We start from the raw sequence: 12,368 nt of genomic DNA on the forward strand, positions 1-12,368 counted from the left end.
ATATGTGGAATGGTGTAAACTGATAAGAGTCTTTGAAATGTGCTCCTTTCCGCCGAGGGTCTGTATGGAAGGTTAAGTATCTCAGTGTGCATTGACATTTACAGTAGACGAGCAACTTAATTGGCAGCACACACTTAGCCACCTCCACTCGCGCACGCACATAAACATTCTCAAATTTAATTTCAATCCGTCTGCGAAATTTATGAGCTAAATGGAACATTGAATAACCCACTTCGGATCTGTAGATGAACACTCGTGTCTAAGAATGACTTGCAGGTATTAGTTATGCAGAGATGTATGTTAATGTATAAGCATATTAAACCTTCAGACATCTCCATCGCCGGTGACACTTTTTTACTCGAAGGAGCTTATTTTCAAATGGAAATTTTCTTGGAAGTCAGTGCTGCTTTTTACAGCCAGTTCACTTTCAAATAAAGCACTTTACCTTTTCATAAACCTTAAAGACTCGAATCGATCCAGTTTTTACTGGTTTTTATAAGATGCGTCATGAATGGTTTTAGATGACTTCGGTCTAAAGTAAATAGCCAATGAAATGCTCCCTTATCTAAGTTCATAATTAGTTCCAACCTTTGAAAAGTAGCCAGTGCACACTATATAATAATGATGTTTACCATTTCCATTGGTCTTAGGTCTGGCTGAAGGCAATGCTTTGCTTCACAGAGGAAAGCTTCACTGGGATTATTTTGACCTGCTCACCCTCTGCAGATTGTATCTTGCATCTTTCTCTCTCTAGTTTTCAAGCACCGCCAGGTAGTTTGTCCCTGTGGATCCCGTCCTCAAGTGAGCTTGTCCTCTTCCTCTGAGCTCAGATGCAGTGTTTTCTGTGTGCTCAGGTATGTCAGATTGTCTTGCAGGGGTGAGATTGGGGAATGTTGTGCTTTCTCTCTTCACTTTGATGTGTCAAGTACGTTCACATCCTTATGGGAGAGTTTTTGTTTGGCTTTGTCAGTATTATTCCCTCACTCCATTGTTGCAGATGGCATTTCGCCAACACTCGCTGAGAGCCACCATTGAGGATTACAGACCCGTGTCAAACAGTGTAACTTGTCGCGTGGAGTGTGACCCTTAAAAGTGACACAAGGTTTGGGCAAATATTTTGAGAACTGTCTGATTGCACCGTTAGTATGCTAAAAATGTAGCTTGTTATGCTCTGATTGCGACGCTGTCCCATATTTTGGTTTTACAGAATTTTTGTTGATCTTGCAATCATGGGGGTGTTCACATTTAGTTTGTGGAAAACGTGTGACCTGCTCCATTATTACGCTGTTTTGACCTTTTCCATATGGCAAAAATCTGGCTAACATAGAATTCATGCTAAATGTAAGTTTGCAACAGTATGAATGAGGAAAGTATATTTCTCACATTTAAAATACATTTATTTTACACCTCCAAAAGCCTAAATATATCAGAATGTGTAGGAAAAAGTGGCAGGGCAAAACATTTATACATTGTAGGCTATACATTATATATATAATTATTATTATTATTATTATTTTTTGCTGCTTTAGTATTGATTGAAAAAAAGTATCCTTTTTTTACTATTAGACATCAGTTGATGATTAAGTAAAATACAATGCTTTTATAATAGTGCATGTAATTGACAATACATTTATACTTTAACAATATACTCTTCTATACAGTTTTATTTCTAGCGAACTAATGAGCTGCGGAATTTAAATAAAATGAAATAAAATGTCAGGTGACATGTACTAACAGTTATTGCTTGAAGTTCATAATTAAAATGACATAATTTGAAAGCTGAGACTTTGTTTAAAAAAAAAAAAACTACAGTCAAATTTTTATCTCATTGTGACTTTCAACTCAAAATATTTAAGGTCGTCTGATATGGAAGAGTTGTGCTCATATGAGCCATATAGGTTCAAATCCAAAAACAATTCCTGATTTTCCCATTTATTATAGAATTAAATGCTGAGGAATATGCCTTGAGAGAACTCAATTTTTTCCATGTGATAACCCAAGTCATGAGCTGAAGAAGTTGTGGTATTACAACAATTCAGAAACGAGCTGTTTGGATCCCCATTTAGCATTCAGAGATGATGTATAGGCAGACGCGATGTGTAGTTAAAGAAATCGTCGCCGGAGGCTTCCCTAATGACTATTGGTATTGCAGTGTTACACTGAGCTCCATAGCATCCCATTTGTTCGATATTTTTGTCCGTAGCTCATTCTTTTCAGAGGTTTGAGTGTATGAGAAGTAGCCTGGCAGTTCCAGCGTGCAGCTTATGACAAATGGAGATGACTTCGGAGTTGCTTTCATACTCACTGCAGGGCAAACTCCCATTTTTTCCACCTAGTTTTAAGCGTGCAGTCTGTCTTGCTTGACTGCCGGTGTGCGTCTGTTGTGTCAAGAGGACCTGAAGGGGGTTGGGGGGGGGGGGGTGGTGGTGTCTGAGAGGGAAAGATAGAGAGAGCGGATGGCGGAAAGACGACAAGTTGGAAAATAGAAATGAAATTCCTCGCAATGCTCCGAGGAGCCTTCAAACCCGGGGCCAAATCAGATATTGCAAGGGAAGTGGAACGAGCTCGAATGAGCTTGAGCTGCTATCTGTTGCACAAACTGTCATAATGAAACGTTTATGGCTGGGGTTAGAAAATAGGAGCTATGAGGCCACCGTCTAGAGACCACTATGATTAGCCTGTTCTCCCTTCGCCCCGCTTTCTGAGACTGCCTAGTTCCCAATGCCCACGAGGTGCCCTTGTTTTCCCCGTTAAATCCATCTGGGCCGATGAGTATATTTTGTCTGTGCCGCATAACAGAGTTGTCCCTTGGTGAAGACTACGACTCTCTCTGTGGCTTTCAGGGTTTTGACCTGCTTCCTCCAGTACACAAGTTGTTTTTGCATCTCCAGGATGAGGATTAGCATAGCGGGACAGTTGAGCTGTGTTTAATTAGCATGTCTAAGTCCTGCTCTGTTGAAGCATCTGGTGGGTAAAAATGGTTTTGTTAGTACACAAGGTATGAGGATACGGAACTAAAGGCCAATGGACAGAAGATTTCGAGCTGATGGTTTTGCAGTTGTTATATTTAAATTCTATGCTATTTTGTCAATGAATATAACCTACAAAATCGTTAGCAACAGTGTTAGCACATACATCTCTCTCCATTTCGAATCTTACCTATAGCTGAAAGATATGTTTTTCATCTTGTTATCTGCAGTGCTGAATCTGTTCGCCGCCATCGTTGTGCAAGCCGCATCTGCCTGTCCCAGGGGTGCTCCCCGAGTCTCTTCCTCCAGGCTCCGCTGGGATCTTCTCAGGGGAACGAGCCGGGACGGACAGTGGTCGCAGCGTGTCGGGCCAGTATGGGCCCAGCGTGGGCCTTCCGTCTCATTAATTAGCCAGTGATTGTGCTCAATCAGATGCAGATCTTTACTTCAAGGGCTGCATATCAAAGGCAGGAATCTGGCGGCTGGTTTATTATTCACAGGGAGACCTAGTTATGTCAAGAGCATGCGAGTGGAGCTTGTAGCAGCAGCGGGGGTGAGTGGTGGAGGAGATGCTGTACCCATGGAGAGTCTGAAAGATTAAAAAGGGTGGAGGCTGAGACATGTCTGCTGCTCTCCTGGGACCGAGCATCGACTCCGCTTCTTCCTTTATTATTTCCCCCTCTTCTCTCGCTCACTCCGTTTTTCCCCCTTATCATTTAGTCACCGTGATGCAGCACACGACAACACAAAGACTGAACAGATGCGACATTGATCTTCAGCGTCTCCAGCTGGATTATACCCCTGGTTTATTCAAGCCGTTCAAGCATGCAAAGACCAACCCTGCTCCTGTTTCCTTGTCTTATTAATGATGAAACTCACCGGGGAGTGGCCATTGGGTCCCAGGAGCCGCGCAGTGGCGTGCCATCATCATGCCCACTGGGACTGTCTGTCCACAGCTGCTTTTTGGCCGGTGTCCTATAGCGAGAGCTACAGCATGGCAGAGAAAGATGATTAATTTCACAGAGTAATCTGTCACACTGATCAAGCCCAATGAGTTTGTGTGTACCAGGTTCTGTTCTTGCCGGCAAGACGCAGACTGTGAAGTCAGCAGGTGCCATGGGAAGTCTTGGATGCCCTCCAGAAAAGGGTCAAAGAGGCTGGAGATGCTCGCACTAAGCGACTCTTCCTGCAAAACCATGATTCTCAAGGCCTTCAGAAATTACAGCAATATTGTACAGGATGTAGCAGGGTTGTGCAAAATTCAATATTGTACAATTGGCTTAGTTTTCATAAGTGGGCTTTTAAGGCTTTTAAGGTATGTATGTATATAAATATATAATGCTACAAATATATATATCACTCACTCACTTCACTTCACTTATATATATATATATATATATATATATATATATGTGTTTGTGTGTGTGTGTGTATAATGCTTGTTTATATATGTATATATTATCTAACTAATACTAATATCATTAGTTTTGCAAAAAAAATGCATATATGTACAGAGCAAGAGATAGACAGAATTACATACTATTTATAAATATATATAATTTTTTAAAATGTTTTATTTTTTATATTATTTATGTATTATTTATAAATTTATTAGTATTAAATAATATTTTTAAATACTTTAAAATAATTTTTATTTTTAAATAATATTTAAGTAAGATCAAGCCAAAATTCAATATTTGTCTTGATAAAGTTATGAAAATTACGGTCACACTGTATCTTAAGGCCCAATTCTCACTATTAACTATTAACTACAACTTTTTCCTTGAACTCCTGATTTGCTGCTTATTAATTGTTAATAAGCTAGCTGTTAAGTTTGATGAACAGTACAGGGCCGAGAACTGAACCTTGAGGAATACCCTGTGTCAATGGAGAAGTGGCCGGATTTATACCCTTGTAAAGTAACAAAAAACTTTCTGTTGTGGGTATAGGAAACGAGCCACGAAAGAGCTGAACCAGTGATACCGATATCAGAAAGATGCAGGATAAGTAAAACATGGCAAACTGTGTCAAATGCAGAAGTGAGATGGATGAGAATCAAGATGTTCATTGACCCGGAATCAATGGACAGAAGAATGCCATTAACCACATGAAGAAGGGCAGTTTCAGTGCTATGAGTTGGGCGAAATCCTGACTGAAAAGGTTCAAAAAGATCATTACCTTCTAAATATGGTCGCAACTGTGAGAGAGCAGAGACTCACTGTATCAGATGTCGAGGAGGAGATGGATAGGAATGGAGAGGGCTCACAGCCGATCAGTGTGACAGGATCACAAAAAATGCCAGGTTAGATATTCAAAACTTTTTGAGTGAGAGAGAAGTCCAGAAAATCATCCAGATCTGCCAAATCCCAGCACCATTTGGGCAAAAACACCAAAAACATAGCGACAAACAAACATCAGACAGATATCAGTGTGAAGGACGCCAATCGTTCTCACGTGGTGTAAGATAATAGTGAGAATTGATCCAGAAAGTACTTATTAATAATCAATATTTTAATTTTGTTACTTGCTTTGAAATGTTAAATTCTATATCCTATGTACCTAAATTCAAATGTAGTATTTAACTGGATCTTAATTTAACTTAAATTTTGCTAATTTAACTTTCTTAAATGGGTGGAGAAATCAAATTAGCAAAGAACTCTTGCAAAATGCATCCAAATGTGTTCGGAAACTGTATTTTTGTCCTATTATTTTTAAAAAGAGCTTCAATGATTTTTCATTTGCAATATTATAGCTTCATTTCCTCTGAACACCCAGTTAAGGATGATGTGCAAACGCTGAGGTCAAACTCCAGCAGCAGAAAAAGTGTCCATGGAATAGCCAGCATGCTTTCAATTCTGCAATTCAGCTCAGCATCCTTTATTGATCATACTCCAGCGCGTTGATGTCAAGACACGAAACGTCCGAGAGCGACCTCATGGTCCGCACATTATCTGTGGCTGAGAGGGCACTAATGAAATTGGATCCAGGCTCATCTGGAAAGTGCCCTCCTGTTTGATTTAATTAGCCAAATGTCTCCGCTCCCCATCCAAGCCGGAGTAAAATGCTTTTCAACAACGGAGAGTTGATGGGTCGCCACAGTCTCCGGCAGAGAAATGCCTGGGTTTCGTGACAAAACTCCTGTCAATCATTCACTCCACCAAAGCTCTCATAGTATTTGAGTGTACACTGAAATTTCCAGCTGCCCGTGAGGGACAACTTTCTTTTTCTTTCCTTTTTCCCATTTGAAGGCTTACATAAGAGACTAGCTCTTTAATGTCTTGGACAGTTTATGATTGCACCGACTGTTGACCTCATCTATGTCATAGGGTCACATACAAATTCAGACATGCTTTAGCGGAGACATTGACGAGATTGAAAAGGCCAGACCTGTTTCAATTTGCTCTAAAGCTGTCAGGAGTGACCCTGCAATGAACCCTGGTCCACCTTAATTATTGTTCATCCATAGACCAGCATTAAAGAAGACTGCAGGGCTCTGTTTCTTAATTTATAGTTTCCTATTTTAGGTTATTACCCAATGCGCTCATTATGTGCAGTCTGCAGCAGGAGGCTAGACACAGTTGCTTCTGTCCTAAAATGATTCTGTCATGACTTACTGTAATGGGACCATAAACATAAGAAGATAATGTAAGTAGCAATTTATGGAACATATTCATCTAATAAGACGGTGTGAATTCAATATTTGTTTTGGTATGAATGATTCGAGAAGTCATCCCCAAGGACATTTGGCCATTTTTGGTTTAAAGGTGAAGCATCATTTATTGGTACGCTACAAAATTCTGGACTATATGTTTACCTCTGTGGTTGAAACAAGACACTGCAAGTATTTTTTCCAAATTTATTCAGTTGTACTTTGGCATTGCTTTTTTACATAGTTTATTATCAGTACTATCGTTGTTATTATTTTTTTAAGTGATTGCTTCTTTAGAAAATATTATATTATTATAAATGATGTATTGAAATAGATGATACTGTTAATGTTGTCATGAATATAGCCACTGTTGCTGATATGGCATTAAAACATAACTAAATAAACAAACAAAACAAAAAACAAGCAAATAAATAAATCTACATATATTATTCTGATGGTTTTATATATTTAATACTTCATTTGAATTTAAATGTCATTCATATATTTTACATATGTTAATATTAAATATAGTTTTATATATATATATATATATATATATATATATATATATATATATATATATATATATATATATATATATATATATATATATATAATATAAAATAAAACTATATAATATACAAAACTATATAAACTACAAATAAACCATGAACTATAAAAATATATAACTATACAGTATAAATATAATGCATTTATATAATGTAAAATATAAAAAATAAAAATTATCTAATATACTGTCAAATATTTTTAATAAACTATCAAATATCTTAATTACTAATTAAAATATATAAATAAATGTATAATATAAAATTAAAAATCTTTTAAATATCAAATTGCATAAATAATAATTAATAATAATAGTATTATTATTTAGCATTGTATACATTTCTTTAACCAAAAAAAAAAAAATTGCGTAGACAGTTTTTACAATTGTAAGTTATTAAATAATTATGAAGAATTGGAAGTTATGCATTGAATTAAGATAGTGTTTCAGTGTATTTCACAGTGGGTCCTGTGACCCAGGAAGTGATTGAACATTGTATCTAAGGCAGAGACGGTAGCAGTAACCCTCCAGACTATGGTGTATTGGGATTCACCTGCAGTCAGTGGGGAGAATTGGATTTGTTTTTGTTTTTTCACCTTCCAACTTCAATCTCTCCTGACACCTTTATTGAGGCAACGTGAGACAGAGAGTTCTCTAGCTTTTGCTGCTTCTTTCTGTTAAGTGAAAGATGGGCCATCTGCCAAGAATCTGCATATATGAAGAGTCATTGCACAATTACGTCAATCTGCATGACTCTGAAAAAGGGCGGAGAAATGCAGATGGCAACTCTTGCTCACCCTTGAAGAACAATTATATATGTTTATCCCATTTAATCAGTTTCATATGGCTGAGAAACTTGCAGGGGAGTTTGTTAATTGAATTGTCCTGCTACTCGACATATTAAGCAGGTCCAAAAATGGCAATAAACCAAAGCATAGCAGTAGGCAGTATTTTTAGATTAGTATTCCTGCTCCATGCAGCTGAAGCATCTCCCTCAAGTCGTGCGATCTCCTGCACGGACACAAGGGAAGATCCTTTCTCTGTCTTCCAGCTCGCGTCCCACTGCAGGAACTTCAGCGTTACTTGGCAAGAGTTCCAGAAGGATTGTCTGAGGGAGAGGATGTGCTGTCCTTGAGCTGTTGTCTGCTACTACTTCATAATGAACCACATCCCGTGGGAGTAATGCTCAATGAAGTGATGGAGGGCGAGACAGACAACAGACTCCAACTCCCAGACTGCTTTGCTGTCTTGCGAGCCTCCATCACCCACTGAGCAGCAATATAAAGGGTTCTTATAATCATGGAAAATACTGAATTAAAATAGTGTAAAAAGCCTGAAGCTGGAAATGAAAAATGGGAATATAATTTTAAAACACCTAACTCAAAGTTATAGTTTAAAAGGCCTGAAGCTGGAAATTAAAAATGGAAATAAAATTAAAAAAAAAACATAACCCAAAAATTATAGTGTAAAAAAATGGAAATATAATTCTAAAAATCATTTATTTTTTAAATTTGTTTTATATTCACACTTATATTTTTAATTTAATTTCATTTGGTATTTATACATACCAACAATAGTTTAATTATGTAAAATAGAAACGGAAAAACATCTGAATTGTTTAAAATAATAATAGTTGCCATGAGTAGGCTTATTTGTTATTCACTACTAAATTTTAATTTAATTTAATTTAATTTAATTTAATTTAATTTAATTTAATTTAATTTAACATACAATATAGTATTTAAGTATGATTTGAATAAACCAATAAATAAAATGAATTGGTTCATGACACTGAAATGTAAAACTGTCCCAGTATATGAAATATCTGAATAATAATTAAATAACAGTAGTAGTAGTATTAGTAGTAATAATAATAATAATAATAATAATTAGTAGTAGTAGTAGTAGTAGTATTTATTATTATTATTAATATTTAAACTGACTCACGCACTACAAAATAATCTTCACTATTTGTATTGGTTTATTAAATATTTTGTCTTACTAATTATGCTAAATATTTAGCCACCAATAAATTATACTCTTAGTTCTTAGAAATAAATTAATAAAATAAATAAATTAAGTAAATTCTGCAGATTTTACCCTCAAAGTCAGTACAGAAAATTTGGAAAAAGTCCACCAATTCTGTCCATGCCAGTAATGACAATTTTTTTCTCTACATATAAATGTTGTTCTATAAATATGGCAGTTTACATGAGGTCATGTCGCACAACTTTAGGTTTTAGTTAAAGACAAGAAGTGCTGATGAAGTTGGCTCTATTTTCAGATGTTAGTAGGTGTAATTTTAGTTCTTGTGATCCGGCTGCAGGGTTTGAACCAAATAGGCCACACTGTCGACTCCCAGGTGTGGGCGGCTAAAAACTTCCTGCAACTCTTTGGCTCTGTGATGTGGACCTTTATGAGGGAAACCGAACTGCTTTAGTGGCTTTTGTGTTTTTGTAAGTGGGTCGTACGGTGCTCTAGTGTACTCAGGTGCTGCAGGCGCTCTCTTCATTAGCGATGGGGTGGTGTCAGAGGGCCCAGGTAATGCGCTCCCACGGCACTCGGTGAAGGGGACGGTCATTAATCAGTGGGACGCAGCACCGGAGCTGAGCACATCATTAGGCCCTGAAACACCACGGGATGCGGGGGTCACGCTCCCCTGACCCTGCATCAATAAGGCCGGGGAGGGGGACTTAAAGAAGGGTATGTCTCTGGGTGATGCTCAGGTGGGCCAAACAGAGGAAGGAAGCAGAAAAAGAGGCTGTGTGGGTATTATTGACCAAGGTCCATTTGTTTAGCATCGGTCAAGGCCAGAGTTACTCCCTTTTAAGCATCGATGTGAAGCCCGCAGAGTTAAATGACTGTATTATGTAGCTTAAAGAGACACCAAACCAAAAACCTTTTGACAGTATTCATTATAAACCAATTTTTCTACCTTCTAGAAGCCGGAATGCTGCACAAAGCTATCAGCCGATCAGATCACAGCCAAACTGGACAATATTTGATGTGTATTAAATGTCTATCTTCTCTGTTTCCTTCAGATCTTGGTGAACTCCAATACCCAGCCTGCACTGCTGTATGAGAACGTGGTGGTGAGCGAAGGGAACCCAATTTTGAGGGACATGTTGTTCAGCCCTGACCATCAATACATCTACACGCTCACAGATAAAGAGGTAAGACTTCAGGGAGTGTATGTTTATTTGGCTAGAATGTTCAGAGGAGCCCGACGGACAAACAGTGTGGTTTGGTCACGCACCTGGGTCCCCAAAGATGCCAAATAGAGAGGAAAGCACACATACACAGAATGAAAGTACAATTGAAAGTACACTTTTTTTCCAAACATTTGGTTGAAATGGCAATAATGGAAATATGAGTTTTAAGCTTCTTCATAGTAGCTATTGTTTGCCTTGATTTTTTTTTTCTTTTTCATTTATGCATTGGCCGTACGCTTTTATCCAAAGTGGATTATTTTACTTTTTGAGGTTTATATTTTATCAGTTCATTGATTCCCTGGGAATTGAACCCATGACTTTGGAGTTGCAAGCACCATTCTGTACTGTTTGAGATAAAAAAAAAAAAAAAAAAAGTCAAAGTGAGGTGACATACAGCCAAGTATGGTGACCGATACTCAGATTTTGTGCTCTGCATTTAACCCATCCAAAGTGCACACACACAGCAGTGAACACACACCCGGAGCAGTGGGCAGCAATTTATGCTGTGGCGCCCGGGGAGCAGTTGGGGGTTCTGTGCCTTGCTCAAGGGCACCTCATTCGTGGTATTGCTGGCCCGAGACTCGAACCCACAACCTTAGGGTTAGGAGTCAAACTCTCTGACCACTAGGCCAGTACTTCCCCATAATGGAAGTACCTACATGGGCACTTGTTGACAGGCTTCTAATTTCAAACATTTAAACATATGCCTTTATTAAAAAGTTTTTTTAAACTGATAGTGTAGCCTATATAAAAGCTGGGTTGGACTTTTTTTATGAATGTATTAATATTGAAAATGCTGCTGTATTATCACAAAGAAAAGCTGTTCAGGATGTGTATTATTCAATGTGCTGTTTCTTTATTCTGCACAGATTCACATGGTGAATTAGACTGTGCGTGTGTGTGAGCATGTGTGAAAAAGAGAGACCCGGAACGTCTCCTGATTGTCTGCATGTGATATTCGACACTGTGTCAGCCCCCTTCCCACTTTTCCACACACATACACACAAGCGGCGGCGCCTCTGGTAATTCACCACTTATCAGAGAAAATTGAGGAAGGGCTTCTCTGATCTTTTTTGATGGAAAAGAAAGCGTCCAAACCCCCGTCACCCCCACCATCCCCCTTTTCATTCAGACCGAGGGCTGGAGAATTCTCTCTCTCCGCTTTTTCTCCTTCGGTCTTGCTCCTTCCTTTGTTTTCCTCTCGCTTTTTTCTTTGTGCTTTCATGTTCTCCTCACTAAGGGCTGATTGGAGTGCTTCCCGTCTTCCTCTCATTAAAGGGCATTTCCTTCATCACCGTAACCCCATTCACTCTCTGCTAGCCCACTCCGCCTCTGATTAGAGCACCGCACTGCAGCGCCAGCCTTAAAAAAACACATTAAACCACGATCAAATTCGAACCCGGAGCATTTATTCTGTCATTTAATGTCAGAGATTAAGAGGAAATACGTGTGACAGAATCACTGCAAACATTTGAATAATTTAACATGTTATTTTCAGATGTTCCTGCTGAGAAAAATACATATTAAGAGAGCTTTTAGATTGGAAATAGTGAGAAACCCTCATGGAAGTTCTCGCTGATGCAATGTAGATGCCTCTTCAGCCATAGTTTGCCCCTTAACCCTTAGGTATTCATGATAAAGCAGATGAGAGAAGAACGTAATCTCCCTCACAGTGATTAATATGTGAAACACACCCGAAACACTGTCTACGACGCCAGTGTTGTGCATTATGAAGATAACTGAGTGCATTATAAAGCAATTCTTAATTGCCTTGATGAATCACTGAAAGCCTGTCAAACATATTTGAGTCCTGCCTTTGATGATTTCAAAGGGAAAAAAAATGATAAATTAAAATAAAAATTAATAGAAATTAAACATAAACTCAAACATAAAACATTTAAATGCATTACAGTACATAAGTTTTTTTCATATATTAATGTGTGTGTTTGGGGGGGGGGGTGTGGGTGTGTGTG

At 38.1% G+C, this 12,368-nt stretch overlaps 1 protein-coding gene across 1 annotated transcript in view; it reads left to right on the top strand.

Annotated features, from left to right (window-relative positions):
* plxna1a (plexin A1a) overlaps positions 1-12,368 on the top strand; it is a 214,432-nt gene that overhangs the window by 96,528 nt on the left and 105,536 nt on the right. Inside the window, 1 exon segment of the mRNA XM_042750616.1 lies at positions 10,225-10,356. Coding sequence (XP_042606550.1) covers positions 10,225-10,356 — 132 coding nt within the window.

Source organism: Cyprinus carpio, chromosome B23 (assembly GCF_018340385.1).
Source record: "Cyprinus carpio isolate SPL01 chromosome B23, ASM1834038v1, whole genome shotgun sequence".
NCBI classification, from domain to species: domain Eukaryota; kingdom Metazoa; phylum Chordata; class Actinopteri; order Cypriniformes; family Cyprinidae; genus Cyprinus; species Cyprinus carpio.